The sequence below is a fragment of the Suncus etruscus genome, chromosome 5 (assembly GCF_024139225.1).
Source record: "Suncus etruscus isolate mSunEtr1 chromosome 5, mSunEtr1.pri.cur, whole genome shotgun sequence".
Lineage (NCBI taxonomy): Eukaryota > Metazoa > Chordata > Mammalia > Eulipotyphla > Soricidae > Suncus > Suncus etruscus.
In genome coordinates, this window is record NC_064852.1 from 97,562,523 (window position 1) to 97,579,021 (window position 16,499).

At 40.9% G+C, this 16,499-nt stretch overlaps 1 protein-coding gene and 1 non-coding gene across 2 annotated transcripts; one reads left to right on the forward strand and one right to left on the reverse strand.

Moving 5' to 3' along the window:
- Positions 1–4,660: 4,660 nt before the first annotated feature.
- On the reverse strand, positions 4,661–4,824 carry LOC126010650 (U1 spliceosomal RNA). The gene has a single exon (XR_007496668.1). It is a non-coding gene; the product is annotated as a U1 spliceosomal RNA (small nuclear RNA).
- A 6,756-nt stretch (positions 4,825–11,580) lies between these two features.
- Positions 11,581–14,377, forward strand: LOC126008639 (alpha-mannosidase 2-like). Its single transcript, XM_049772882.1, has 3 exons — positions 11,581–12,201; positions 12,233–12,239; positions 12,277–14,377. Exons 1-3 carry the CDS (start codon positions 11,585–11,587, stop codon positions 13,786–13,788), a joined length of 2,136 nt encoding a protein of 711 aa, XP_049628839.1. The 5' UTR covers positions 11,581–11,584; the 3' UTR covers positions 13,789–14,377.
- The last annotated feature ends 2,122 nt before the right edge of the window (positions 14,378–16,499 follow it).

The following is a 16,499-nucleotide window of genomic DNA, read 5'->3' on the forward strand; positions in this document are numbered from 1 at the left end:
GGTGACAAGTCATTTTTTTAAGATGCTCATAAATCACTAAGTAGTCTAGGGCCTGGTAAGTACCAGTTGCTACTATTGATATTATGGTTGTAAACTTTACAAGAATGAACTTTTTGGTTATAGACTTTACGGTGTGTTGTGGCAAAGAAGATGTAGAAGATACAATTTCCTGAGCCTTTGAAGGGAGAGAGTAAAATATAGAAAAACGTATGTTGTGAATTTTACTTCTGCGTGGTACATATATATATTCAAATATATATGTATTCAAACATATATATTCAATATATATATATTCAAATATATATATTAATATATATATTCAAATATATATACATGTATATATACATGTATGTATACATATAAAAATCTTACACAAGTCTAGAAGAAAAAAGAACCCTAATTACTATCCTTAGAAATAGTTCATAAGTAACTGGTGAAATACTGAAATGCATTTCTGAAAATTCAGGCAACCACTGTTCCATACCAAAAAAATTATGCAAAGACATAACAAACCAGCTAGCGTGAAGCAGTTTAAAGAAGAAGATGTTTGGCTGTAAGCTGGAAAAGGCAAGTATGTGCAATGACATGGGTTGCAGTATACCTGATACTATTGGACTGACTAGAAGAGGGTCCAAGTGTCAGCAGCCACCTCAACTTTTCTATCCAGAGTAAGATATAGATTAAGTGTGGCTGCAAGTTCTTTATTTTCTAAAAGAAAAAACACACACCAAAAGCAACCTCTCAAAACAAATAAACAAAAAATAAATCAAATCATATTGACCTCTTCTACCCCTACTATCATGGATAGGTCTCAGAGAATGAGACAGACAAATAAACAGACTATCCAAGCTTTAGGGTCACATGAGAAACCATGGTGATCTCACATGTCAGACATTTATTCAATACAGTATCATCTCCCCCATCTCCATATTAGGGATAGTTAATAGAATAGCAACATTCAATAGGTACATGAAGATCAGAGGATGGGGTATTTTACATAGCCATCAGAAGGCACCCTTAAAATATAGAGTAAAGTCCTGACAGTTTCCTATACTATTTTTCCCATTTAGACCCTACATTTAAAAGACCCTAAACAGGAGCCGGAGTGATAGCATAGCAGGTAGGGCATTTGCTTTGCACATGGCTGAAACCGGTTTGATCTCCGGTATTCCCTTTGGTACGTTGAGCCTGCCAGGAATGATTTTTGAATGGAGAACAAAGAGTAACCCCTGAGTGCTGCCAGGTGTAACCTCAAATAAAAAACAAACAAAATACCCTAAAGTCTTACTTTATATTTGCCTGGCACATTTTCAGTTAGCAGATATTGATTATTCTATTCTTTCCTACTATATTATTCTTTCCTGGGTGCATTTTACAAACCATTTGCATTCTAATACCTAAACTTTATTATCTAGAGGCCTTTTACAGTCTTATGATTTTTTTTGTTAGGGAGAAGAGTTCCCACATCTGTGGCCCCACTTTTTTTTTTAAAGAGGATTATTAGTGTGCTTATAATATGGTGTGTGCTCCCTCTTTCAGGTGAGTTTTCCAATGGCTGAAGGTGATGTTGTTTTCTGGGAACAGTCCCACCTAGTTGGGTAGTGGTGGCATAATCTCCAAACCTGGTATAAAATTTTTTTTGTTTTGTTTTGTTTTTGGGTCACACCCGGTAGCACTCAGGGGTTACTCCTGGCTCTACACTCAGAAATCACTCCTGGCATGCTCGGGGGACCATATGTGATGCGAGATTCAAACCACCGACCTTCTGCATGAAAGGCAAACACCTTACCTCCATGCTATCTCTCCAGCCCCCTGGTATAAAATTTTGATACTGAAAAAAATTTATCAATAAGATTAGCATTCCAGTTTTTTCAGAAATACAACTTTTAATGGTATTCTAAAATTCAAGATTTGTAGAATTGAGATTATTCAACAGATCCCAAATAATTCTCTACTCCTTTAATTTTTGATAGCTATCATTTACTTATGTAATAAAACATTAAGACTGATAATCAATTTTGGACAAGTTTCAGTGAAATAATATGCATAAATATTGCATGAAATCTACTTCACTCCAACATACTGATTGATTATATGGGACTTTAGCCAACTACACTTGTATTTAAAGTGGGGTCTCAGAGGAGTTTAAATTGTTTTTTAAAGTCTCTTGCTGCAGGTCTGGAGATTGATGACTTCTTACTTCAGTGATTCCAGTTGGGTTATAATTTGCTTCAGTGGAAGTTGAGTTAACAGCTCTTTGATAATGTTTTACTGGATTAAACAGAATGGGATTAATAAATAAAATGAATGCTTACTACATGCTATCATTAGGCTTGGTAGCATTCAAAGCAAATATAGCAAGTATTGAATGTTTAAGAACTAGAAGGCTGCTTAGATTAAAGCTTTGGTTAAAGTTTGGAAGAAGAGTCTGAAGTAGAGGTCCAGAGTGTGCTGGTACTCACTCCAGGTTAAACAACCAAATCATACCAATGTGTAGGATCTTTATTATCTTTAGGCAACATTATACTGGGCTAGTCTGTGTGAGAATTAACCAAGACTATAATGCAGACAAAGAATTGAATCCTCAGAAACTCTTCTTAAGATGCCTATTAAAGAAACCATATTTTCAAGCAGAAATTTCAGTGAAAATATGCAGACTGAGTCAAATGTTAATATTTGAGAATCAGACATAACTTCTGGATATTTTTTAAAAGTTCATGATTAGTACACTTGTTTAGTAAGCACCTTAATGGGCATGACTTACTTGTGTCATATATTTTATTCTTTCTATTTAAAAATTTTTATTTTACAAAAAGATCTTTGTACACAATTTAGAAAATATAGGAAGGCATTAGGAGGAAGTATAATTCAATCATATTCACACAATCAGATAATAACTTACTTTTATATGTTTCCCCTAGTCTTTTCTATATATGTAAGACTAAATTAGAAATGCACTAATTTTGGCAGATATAGGATTCTTGTCATAACCTCCCTGTACTGTAAACTATAGTATCAAAAGTTATTAAAAAAGTGCCTCTCAAAAATGTAGACAAGTGAGTGGGGGGAGAAATGAAGAGACACTGGTGGAGGAAAGTAGATTTTGGTGAAGGAATTGGCGTTGAAATATTGTAATCCTAAAACCCAATTATGATTAATTTTGTAATCATGGTGACTTTATAAATATTTTAATTAAAATATTGATACAAAGCCACATTTATAAATGCAGTCTACATTTGAGTAGCTCCATAGACTCACTCTGTTCTCAAAAGACATGTAAATCAAGCTGTGAAAAATTATGGGTACCGTATTTTCCGGTGTATAAGATGACTTTTGAAACAAAAAAATGTCAACCGAAGATCGGGGGTCGTCTTATATTCCGAGTATATCCCGAAAAATGTTTCAATATGCCGCTAAATGAAAATTGTCTGAATATTGCCACAAAACTAATTTTCCAACTTGATCCTGCACCAATCACTGCAAGGCTGCTCGGACTGCCTCTCTAACTCAGCCAATCCAAGCAGGCTTTTGATGCATGCAAATTAGACAATGTTCTGGACCCGACTCTACACTGTAAGAAGCCAGCTCAGATAGGCTAGGGTCAGAGAGGAAATCTATTACAGTATAACCTTTGGACCTTTGCTTGTTGTGATTGGCTCACTGTGGTACATACAGTTGCAGCACAGGAACGTTCTGTCTGATACTGCGAATATAGACCTAAACCTATGCTTTAACTGCAAAATTAGGAGGGTGTCTTATACGCCAGAAAATGCGGTACATTAGCCACACAGCTGAAAGCTATTAATCGTGGGAGAGGATGGTGAGCCAGGTCCCTGCCCTACCAAAATCATGAATGCTGTACCTGTCACGATTTCCATTTTGTCATTGGCCCTGCTTCACCTTCATCTATGGCTCACTCTAGAAGCATTAATCTGACCAAAACTCCAAGTATGCTGGTATTTGAGCTGACATCACCAAATCATTTTAGAGTGAATACATACTTCCAGAAGCCCTGGTGGCTGAAAACATGCCCCACGAAAGCTATAATATTAGCAATAGTGTTTAGATTTCCTGGGCAACTCCAATATGGTTTAATACTGTCATTCCAAATAGGACGTACCAATTTAGATGCCAACGTATATCTGAAGCCACCTAATGTTCAGAAACAAAAGTCACCTAGCAACAAGAAGTAAGCCTTCTGACAATGACTTAATGATCTCATTGAGAGATACAATAATTTTCACAAGTTTACTTGTTTCTTTACTCTTTTCTTTTTTTTTTTCTTTCTTTTTTTAAAATCATTTCACTTACACTTCCCTGGAAACAAAAGTATTATATTAAATTATGTCAACTATATGATATATGGCCTTTAAATAAAGTAATTTATATGAAAAAGTTTTAAGTATTATTGAACAAGTACTTAAGTTATGCTTAAATTTATCAAGCTGTGTACATTATATATCATCTTCTACTCCTTCCCTTTTATATGATACACAACATATAGTCCTTCCTCCCAAAAGTGCTTGTCTTCATTCTAGAACCTATGACTGTGTTATCTACAAGGCCAAGAACACTTTGCAGGGGGAAGTCAAGTTAAGATAGGACCTTAAGATGGAACCATTGGAGTCAACACATTATACTAGTTTCTTTTTTTTTTTCCCAGGGGAGAGCGCGCACGCAGTCCCCCACTACCACAAATTACACAGTCGAGTTTCCCACATTTGGGGAAATCGCAGGGGTCAGCACACCCGGAGTGCAATGGGTGAGCCTCGCCCTGGGGAAACCACCTTCGTGATCATGGTATCGCCCCTGCCAGGTAAGTATATACTAGTTTCTTAAAACTAAAAAATTTTTACAGCTCTAGTGAGAAACAGAGATGAGAGTTGAAAAGTGGATTGTAATTTAAAAACAACTCTACCTTTTATTGATGATTTGAAGATGTTGGAAGCTAGTCACTAACCAAGAAATGTAAGTAGGCTTTAGAAGCTGTAAAAATCAAGGAAATGGATTTACCTCTAGATCCACTTTGGAAAATTTGACACATCTTGCTAACCCCTTGGTTTTAGCCTAACTGACTCCATTTATAATAAAATAAAATTGTATCTTTAAACATTTTATTGAAAAATTATCTCAATCTATTAAAATTAGAAAAAAAACACCTATACATCCTCCTTTCTTAACATTGGCATATTAAAATTTTTACTTATACATACAAAGTTTGAATTAAGTTATAAACTTTTATGGTTAGAATGTCATAGAGATAAATAATAGCGAATGCTTAATATAAAAGAAAAACTTATGGTAGAAAAATTTCAATTTAAGAAAATGGTATTGCTCCCTCCCGCCCGCCCCGACCGAGCGAACGCCGGCCTCCCTGCGGCTGGGGTTCCCTTGCCCTGGGAAGGTAAGGAAGTCCCTCCCGCCCGCCCCGACCACGCGAACGCCGGCCTCCCTGTGGCTGGGGTTCCCTTGCCCTGGGAAGGTAAGGAAGTCCCTCCCGCCCGCCCCGACCGCGCGAACGCCGGCCTCCCTGCGGCTGGGGTTCCCTTGCCCCCGGGAAGGTAAGGAAGTCCCTCCCGCCCGCCCCGACCGCGCGAACGCCGGCCTCCCTGCGGCTGGGGTTCCCTTGCCCTGGGAAGGTAAGGAAGTCCCTCCCGCCCGCCCCCGACCGCGCAAACGCCGGCCTCCCTGCGGCTGGGGTTCCCTTGCCCCCGGGAAGGTAAGGAAGTCCCTCCCGCCCGCCCCGACCGAGCGAACGCCGGCCTCCTGGCGGCTGGGGTTCCCTTGCCCTGGGAAGGTAAGGAAGTCCCTCCCGCCCGCCCCGACCGCGCAAACGCCGGCCTCCCTGCGACTGGGGTTCCCTTGCCCCCGGGAAGGTAAGGAAGTCCCTCCCGCCCGCCCCGACCGCGCGAACGCCGGCCTCCCTGCGGCTGGGGTTCCCTTGCCCTGGGAAGGTAAGGAAGTCCCTCCCGCCCGCCCTGACAGTGCGAACGCCTGCCTTCCTCCGGCTGGGGTTCCCTTGCCCCGGGAAAGTAAGGAAGTCCCTCCCACCCGCCCCGATCGCGCGACCGGCTGCCAGCCTCCTGCTGGGGTTCCCTTGCCCTGGGAAAGTAAGGAAGTCCCTTCCACCCGCCCCGACCCTGCGACCGGCTGCCTTCCTCCTGCTGGGGCTCCCTTGCCCCCGGGAAGGTAAGGAAGTCCCTCCCGCCTTCCCCGACCGCGCGAACGACTCCCTTCCTCCTGCGGGGGTTCCCTTGCCCCAGGGAAGGTAAGAAAATCCCACCCACCCGCTCCGACCGTGGGACCGGCTGTCTGCCTCCTGCTGGGGTTCCCTTGCTCCCGGGAGGGTAAGGAAGTCTCTCCCGCCCGCCCCGACCGTGCGACCAGCTGCCTTCCTCCTGCTGGGGGTCCTTTGCCCACAGGAAGGTAGGGAAGTTCTGCTCACCCACGCGGACAGCGTGAACGTGCCCGCCCCCCCGTCGGGTATTTCCTGCCTCCCAGAAATAGCTGACAACAATAGGGCAAAGCAACGAATCAGGCCACAAAAAGAGCACAAGAGGAGCCAAACCGGGGCAAGCCCACCCAACAGTACCACTAGATCCACCCTCAGGGAGGGGACCCATTCCCACACCACAGGGGATCAAAACAGACTGAAATTGGAAGAAACAGCTCTCCAAAGCACACCAATAACACAAGGAAATATGGGTAAATCAAAGAGAACCCTAAGATCTGAAGATACGGAGACAAACCCGAACAAATTTCCAAGTCCGCCAAAACGCACAGATTTGTGGGAAAGTGACCTAAAAGCAGCAATGAGGAAGGAAACACAAGAACTAATAAAAGAAATGAGAGAAACTTTAGCTACTGAGTATAAGATATCTATGGAGGAACGAATCACCCAAATTAAAGAAGAAATGTTAAAGAGTATGAGAGAGTTCATTCAAAAAGAAGTGAAGGAATTAACAGACAAAGTAACAAGCCTTACTAGCAGAAACACAGAGTTGGAGAAACACATCGAAGAACTCGAAGGAAAACTGCAAACAAAAAATGACCAAGAAACCAACAAAGAAATAAAAGGCAAAACACTGGAAGGAAAAGTCCAGTACCTAATGAACAAGGACAAAAGAAACAATCTAAGAATCGTGGGTATACCAGAAGGGGAGGAAATAGGGAAAGGGGAAGAACAAGTAGTCAGAGAGATAATAGCAGAGAACTTCCCCACCCTTTGGAATGAAACTTCAGGGCAATTCCAGGAAATCAAGAGAGTTCCTAGTAAGATAGATCCTAATAAACCTACACCAAGACATATAGTAATCCAAATGGCAAAAAACAAAGAGAAAGAGGAACTTCTTAAGGCAATAAGAGAGAAAAAAAACCTCAAGTACAAAGGTAGGGACATAAGAATCAAACCAGATCTCCCAATCGAAATAATTCAAGCAAGGAGACAGTGGAATGACATATTTAAACGACTGAATGAAAGAAACTTCCAACCTAGAGTCCAATACCCGGCAAAATTATCATTCATATGGGAGAACAGACTGAAAACATTTTCAAACAAGACCGAACTAGAGCTATTTGTGCAAACAAAGCCGATCCTAAACGACCTACTCAGAGATGAACTACACAATCCAAACCCCCGATTGTAACAAAAGCCACCCTACACAACACAACTGCACAACAGTCCTCTCTCTCAATAATCTCCCTAAATGTTAATGGACTAAACTCTCCAATTAAAAGACACATAGTAGAGAACTGGATTAGGAAAAATAAACCGGACTTCTGTTGCCTACAAGAAACACACCTACAGCTACAGGACAAGCATAGGCTTAGAATCAAAGGATGGAAAGTAATTATTCAGGCCAATGGAAAACAAAAAAGAGCAGGGACAGCCATTCTTATATCAGACCAAATTGCATTCAACCTCAAGAAAGTGGTCAGAGATAAAGAGGGTCACTACATACTGATCAGGGGAACATTAGATCAAGAAACACTAACCCTGGTCAATATCTATGCACCCAATGTAGAGTCAGCAAAATATGTGAGGCAACTGCTCGTAAACCTGGAGAAACACATGAAGGGAAATGTGATAATAGTAGGGGACCTCAATACTCCACTATCACCACTGGACAGATCCACCAAACAGAAAAATAGCAAAGAAATAAGAGCTCTAAATGAAAAATTAGAAGATTTGGGGCTAATAGACTTATATAGAGCCCTCCATCCCCAGAAAGCAGAATACACATTCTTCTCGAGCCCACATGGAACCTTCTCCAGAATAGACCATGTCTTGGGATACAAAACCAACCTATATAAGACCACAAAGGTAAGGATCATTAGAAGTACCCTTTCAGATCACTATGCAACAGAACTCAAAATCGATGTCAAGAAGAAAAAAATGGAGAAAAACCAATACCTGGAGATTAAACAACATGCTGCTCAACAACAGCTGGATCAAAGAACAACTCAAGGAAGAAATAAAAAGATTCCTTGAGACAAATGACAATGAAGAGACAACATGTCAAAATTTATGGGACACAGCAAAAGCAGTAATTAGGGGGAAACTCATAGCGATACAGGCCTATGTCAAGAAACAAGAAAATAACAAAACCAACAGTTTAAAAGATCACCTCAAAGAATTGGAACAACAGCAACAGAGAAATCCAACCACAACCAGAAGGCAAGAAATAATAAAAACCAGAGCAGAAATAAACAACATAGAAACTAAAAAAACAATACAAAAAATCAATGAAACCAGGAGTTGGTTTTTCGAAAAAATAAACAAGATAGACAAACCACTGGCAAAACTCACCAAAAAGAAGAGGGAAAATACCCAAATCAGTAGGATCACAAATGAAAGGGGAGAGATTACAACAGAACCTCAAGAAATACAACATATCATAAGATCATATTATGAACAACTATACTCAGCTAAGATAGAGAACCCAGAAGAAATTGACAGATTCTTGGACAAACACCCTCTTCCAAGACTGGAAAAGGAAGAACTAGAAAGCCTAAACAGACCAATCACCTCAGAGGAAATTGAAGATGTAATTAAAAAACTCCCTAAGAACAAAAGCCCAGGCCCAGATGGATTTACAGGTGAATTCTACCAAACATTCCGGGAAGATTTACTACCACTTTTCCATAGGCTCTTCCAAGCCATAGAAAAAACAGGAATCCTCCCTAACTCCTTCTATGAGGCAAATATCACACTCATTCCCAAAGATGGCAAAGATACCACCAAGAAAGAAAACTACAGACCAATCTCACTAATGAACATAGATGCAAAGATACTCAACAAAATATTAGCAAACCGAATCCAGCACTTCATCAAAAAGATCATACATCATGACCAAGTGGGATTTATACCAGGAATGCAAGGTTGGTTCAACATACGCAAATCAATCAACATTATACATCACATCAACAACAAGAAAAACAAAAACCACATGATCATATCAATCGATGCAGAGAAGGCATTTGACAAGATCCAACACCCTTTCATGTTAACGACACTCAGCAAAATAGGGTTAGAAGGAACCTTCCTCAAGATAGTCACAGCTATCTATGAAAAGCCTACAGCCAACATTATACTTAATGGCGAGAAACTAGAAGCATTTCCATTAAGGTCAGGAACTAGACAAGGCTGTCCACTCTCTCCACTCTTATTCTATATAACCCTAGAAGTCCTAGCAATAGCAATCCGACAAGAGAAGGGAATCAAAGGAATCCAAATTGGGAAAGAGGAACACAAGCTATCTCTATTCGCAGATGATATGATGATATACATCGAAAATCCTAAAGAGTCCACAGTAAAACTCCTAGAAACAATTAACCAATACAGCAAAGTGGCTGGATACAAAGTCAATACACAAAAGACAGTAGCATTTCTATATACAAACAACGAAATCGAGGAGAGAGAGATTAAAAACACAATACCATTTAAAATAGTATCAAAAAATATCAGGTACCTAGGAATCAACCTTACAAGGGAAGTGAAAGACCTATACCAGGGAAACTTCAAAATGCTTCAGAAAGAAATTGAAGACGATCTAAAGAATTGGAAAAACATCCCATGCTCATGGATAGGTAGAATTAACATAGTCAAAATGACTATCCTACCCAAACTACTATATAGATTTAATGCAATCCCTATCCAAATCCAGACACCATTCTTTAAAGAAATAGAACAATCAATCATAAAATTTATCTGGAACCACAAAAGACCCAGGATAGCCAAAAACATACTGAAAAACAAAAAGCTGGGAGGCATCTCCTTACCTAACTTGAAACTATACTATAAAGCCATAGTAGTCAAAACAGCATGGTACTGGAACAGAGACAGGACTTCAGACCAGTGGGTCAGAACAGAATTCCCAGACATAAACCCCAAGATATACAGCCAACTAATATTTGATAAAAGAGGTAAGAACCTGAAATGGAACAAAGGAAGTCTATTCAACAAATGGTGTTGGTACAACTGGAAAACCACATGTACGAAAGTGAAGATTGACCCATACCTCACCCCTTATACAAAAGTTAACTCAAAATGGATCAAAGACCTTGAAATCAGACCTGAATCTATAAAGTTTATCGAGAATAAAATAGGTAGAACACTCGAAGACCTATACATCAAAAAGGTCTTTGAGAATGGAGCACCAATGGCAAGAACATTAGCATCAAATATAAACAAATGGGACTACATTAAACTTAAAAGCTTCTGCATGGCAAAAGAAACCCTACTTAATGCAAGAAGACAGTTAACAGAATGGGAAAAAATCTTTTCACTCGACATATCAGATAAAGGGCTGATATCTAGAACATACAAAGCACTCAGAAAGCTGAGCCCCCCAAAACCAAATAAAGCCATAAAAAAATGGGGAGATGAAATGAATAGACACTTCTCTGAGGAAGACAGAAGGATGGCCAACAAACACATGAAAACATGCTCACCTTCACTCATCATCAGGGAGATCCAAATCAAGACAACAATGAGATACCACCTTACACCAGTGAGGATGGCTCACATCAAAAATAATGGAAACAACCTTTGTTGGCGGGGATGCGGTATGAAAGGAACTCTCATCCACTGCTGGTGGGAATGCCCCCTAGTCCAACACCTATGGAGGAAAGTCTGGAGAGTGCTCAAAGAACTCAGAATTGAGCTGCCATTTGACCCAGCAATTGCTCTCCTAGGCATATATCCACAAGATGGAAGGACATTCATTCCAAAATACGTATGCACCCCACTATTTATTGCAGCACTCAGTATAATAGCCAAATCTTGGAACCAACCTAGATGTCCAACAACGGATGAATGGATCATTAAGATGTGGTACATAGGGGAGGGAGGGAGGGAGAGGCGGAGGGAGGGAGGGAAGGAGAGGCGGAGGGCGGGAGGGAGGGAGAGCGGGAGGAGGGCGGGAGGGAGGGAGAGCGGGAGGAGGGCGGGAGGGAGGGAGAGCGGGAGGAGGGCGGGAGGGAGGGAGAGCGGGAGGAGGGCGAGAGCGAGGCGGGCCGACCGAGCCGAGCCGAGCCGAGCCGAGCCCCGAGCGGACCCCGGCCGCCCGGCCGCGCCGCCGCGATGAAGCTGAGCCGGCAGCTGACGGTGTTCGGCAGCGCGATCTTCTGCGTGGTGGTCTTCTCGCTCTACCTCATGCTGGACCGCGGCCACCTGGACCGGCCCGACAGCCCGCGCCGCGAGGGCGCCTTCCCGCAGGTCCAGCTCTCAATGTTGCAACAAAAAATAGACCATTTAGAGCGTTTGCTAGCTGAGAATAATGAGATCATCTCAAACATTAGAGACTCAGTGATCAATTTGAGTGAGTCTGTGGAAGACAATCCGAAAAGTTTGCAGGGCAACTTCAGTCAAGGGGCTGGTGCCCTACCTCTGCCATCAAAGGAGATGGGCCTCATAGTGGACCCTGCAGAGTGCCTGTTTGCTACACAGAGCAAAAGTCAGAACCAAGAAGTGCAGATGATGAATGTTTACAATATAATTCCTTTTGACAATCCAGATGGCGGAGTTTGGAAGCAAGGATTTGACATTAGCTATGATGAAAATGAATGGAAGGACTCTCCCCTTCAAGTCTTTGTGGTGCCTCATTCTCATAATGACCCAGAAATGGATTTCAAACAAGAGAATCAAGATTTTCAGCCACAGCAAAAAATTATATCTCTAAATGGCGAACCACGGCACCTGTACCATTGATTTACAAGTCTTCATCATCAGCTGTGTTGTGAAGTGTCTAAGGAGCTTGCCATTGGGAATTTTAGATACAGTACCTGCCTGGGCATCTTGTGGTCTTTAATCCTTCAGAACAAGAACGAAATTCGGTGGTGTCTATCTCTGTGAGTTCCTCCAAGTTCCAAGTGTCTTCTATGTCGGGAAGACCTGTGGAAACTCAAGTTAGTGCAGTTTGGGACAAAGCAAATACTCCATCAGAAGCAGCCTATGAGGTTTCTTTTCTAGCAAAATTACCACCATTTGGTTTGAAAGTCTATAAAATTTTGGAATCAACAAGTTCAAATCCACATTTAGCTGAATATGCCTTATATAATAGTGCTAATATAAAAGATACAGGAATTTTCAGCATAAAAAATATGAAAAGTGCTAAAGAAGATATCACTCTGGAGAACTCCTTTATTAAACTTCGATTTAACCAATCCGGGCTTATGGAGGAAATGATAAATAAAGAAGAAGGCAAACATCATCATGTAAGAGTACAATTTTCATGGTATGGAACTACAAGTAAAAGAGACAAAAGTGGTGCCTACCTCTTCTTACCTGATGGGGAAGCCAAGCCTTATGAGTACCGAACACCACCCCTGGTCAGAGTGCAACATGGAAGGATTTTTTCAGACATAACTTGCTTTTTTGAACATATCACACATAGAGTTCGCCTGTACCACATAAAGGGGATAGAAGGACAGTCTGTGGAAATATCTAATACTGTGGACATTCGGAAGAAATCTAACTATGAGATTGCAATGAAAATTTCTTCGGGCATAAATAGTCAAAACAGATTTTATACTGACCTAAATGGATACCAGATTCAGCCTAGAATGACAATGAGCAAGTTGCCTCTTCAAGCAAATGTATATCCAATGACTACAATGGCCTATATCCAGGATGCAGAGCACCGCCTGACTCTGCACTCTGCTCAGTCCTTAGGTGTTTCGAGTTTGATGAGTGGTCAGATTGAAGTTATCATGGATCGAAGACTCATGCAAGATGATAACCGTGGCCTTGAACAGGGGGTCCTTGATAACAAGATTACAGAAAGTTTGTTTCGAATTCTACTAGAAAAAAGAACTGCTGTGAATATGAATGAAGAAAAGCATCCAGTCAGTTATCCTTCTCTACTAAGCCATCTGACTAATTTTTTCCTGAATCATCCCATCTTTCCAATGATAGAGAAAAACTACATGCCTACCCTTCAGCTGCTGGAAGGATTCTTTCCGTTAAGCTCATCTTTGCCTTGTGACATTCACATTGTTAATCTGAGGACAATACAGCCAAAGGTAGATGGCCAGCACCCCGATGAAGCAGCCTTGATCCTGCATAGGAAGGGGTTTGACTGCCACTTCTCTAGCAAAGACACAGGCCTATTGTGTTCCACCTCCAAGGGAAAGATCTTGGTCCAGACACTTTTTAGCAAGTTTACCGTTGAAAGTCTCATACCTTCATCATTATCCTTGATGTATTCACCTTCCGACGCCCGAAATATAAGTGAGATCAGCTTGAATCCCATGGAAATCAGCACATTCCGAATCCGGTTGAGGTGAACCCGGCTTTCACATCTGGATTGGGAAGCATTGGCTTTAGATACTTCTTGGTTTGACGTGCAATAAGGAAGCACATTATTTTAGCTTCTGGCTACTGTGATTAACAGGAATTCTTTGGTTTCTTTTTGAACAGTAGTAAGGAAAACAAAACAAAAAGCCATGCTATAAGCCAGTTGTTCTTTTTCTTTTAAAGTTCCTCCATGAACAACAACCATCAGTATGAATTGATGCAACAGATGAAGAAATGAATAAAGACAACCATTCAACAGATTGTATCTCAGGTTAAATGCTAACTAATTATATCTGTGTTGGAGGTTGTAAAGAGATTATTCTAAGTAGTCATGTTGCTGATCCTTCATTGCTTTTTAAAATATCCCATATTTACTAAAACGAAATGAAAAACTGGTAGATAATAAATAGCTAATGGCCAAAATGATTGCAATCTTGCATACACATTAGAAAAATGTATGAGTTGAAATACATGGAAAAGTGCAATCCATCACCATGATGATAGGCATAGCTTAATTTTTCTATTATACCACTTGCCCCTTCCTATCCTTTGTAAGTATTTCCAGAAATAACAGATTTTGAATCACTAACGAATAGAAAAAGAGAAATATTTTCATTACTTGACAATGTGGGATAGGTGCAATTTATTCCATTGTCACTAAATCGTAGAAGCAATTCCATGGGTACCTGTTTTCGGTACCCCAAGTTATCTTTTTACACAACTCATTTGAATACAGATGTTCCACGAAGGGGGCTTTCTATTTTAAAATTACCGTATCAAAATAAATGTGCCTTATTTTTTAAAAAAAAAAAAAAAAAAAAAAAAGATGTGGTACATATACACAATGGAATATTACATGGCAGTTAGAAATGATACAATCACAGACTTTGCAGCAACATGGATGGACCTAGATCATGTTATGTTAAACGAAGTAAGTCAGAAGACAAAAGAAAAACACAGAATGGTAGCACTATTCTGAAACACCTAGAACATATATTTTACACACAACTAATACCTAACAATCATACAACAGGGTTTAACAGGGTAGAAACTCTGAACACTGTAATAGTCAACATATACGTGGGAGCAGTGTCCAAAATACATGAAAAAGGAACAACGCAAACTCTTGACGGCTCATTATACCACAAAGAAAACAGCAACAACAGAAACAGCAACATAGAGAGAACAGGTACGTAATCAGACCCCCACAACAAAAGCTCACAATAATCCCTTAGAGATCGTAAACAGGAACACAAGTATAGAACACCACAGGAAATCACGGACTGCAATGGTAATATACCATAACACTACGTTTTAATTCCTTTACCTTGCTACATTTTAAATAACCTCTCAGCTTTTCTGTCCACAGGCACCCTTAGATACAAAGGGCGGACAAACTAAGATGGCAACTCGGGATACCACACGAGATACCATACCTTGTTTGCAAGACGAGATGGCCACGAGAAAACTCTTTAACATAGACTTTATTTCTAGGTTAAACCTTCTTTTAGGAATTGAAGCACGGGACCAGTCAGACCACCAAAGCAGTACGTGTGACGACGTACAGACCTAAACTACAGGCTCTAGTCATCGAACACATTCAACCAAACCAGCATTCCCTTGCTACTCTCTCCTTTCTTCTCGCTACTTTTTTCTTTTTTTTCTTTTTTTTCTCTTCTATTCTTCTCTTTACTTTTTCCCCTTTCTCTTCTCCCTTTCTACGGTATTTTCTCTTTTCTCTTCCTTCATACCCCTCCCTTATACCTTCCCCTTCCCCCCCCCCCGGAAATCCAACTATCCCATCACCCCTCAATCCCATCCAGATCTCCCACCATATTAAAACTCTCCACCCTCAGTCCTTAATCTCTTAGGCATCAAGATCGACCTCCTACCCAACGAACCAGTACCCAGCAACCAGGCGAGGGGACACCCAGCCAATCCCACACCTCATCTCCTGCAAGAAAAGACAGCCAACTTCCCTGAAGACTCATGCTACGAGGCCCTCCCTACCATCTCCCCCTAACGTGGACTGTTTCCTGAAACCGGACTTAGGTCCAATAGTATCCCCAATGCAAGAACTCCTCCAAGAATTCCCTGCCGCAAATTTTTACCAATATGAAGAAGGTCAGGGGGGAGTGATTGGAAGATGCCTGGGAACCCACACACCACAAGAAAAATCCAAAAGACAACGGGAAAAAACTGTACTTTCAACATAGGCATAAGACCTGTAATACACCACCTCTTTACATGTTCTCCTCCAAATGTAAAGTAGTCTCTTGCACCACTTTGGTCCTTTAAAAATTTCGCTAACTCATTTTATCTCTCTCTCTTTTTTTTTTTTTAAATGTTTGCCCTACATATATATTTGTGGGCACATACACTTTTATTTCTTTTTTTTTTTTTAAATCGTTTTTGGGTATGCGACCTATTTTGTTACCCACTCTGTCCAATCCAAATACACCGACAGTATAATGGAGCACCACTTCCCTCTGCAAAGGCACACTAAATAAAGGGGAAATCTTACATATATAAAAAAAAGAGAGCTTATCTACTAAAGATAGGAACTCATAGTTGTTTACAATACAGGGTTATCTCCTACCTTGAAAATATGTCATGTGGAATCAACTTAGACCTCAGGTGATTAGACACCACTCAACCAACCTTGAACCCTGGATCCCAGACATAGAAACGGCACAGCTCT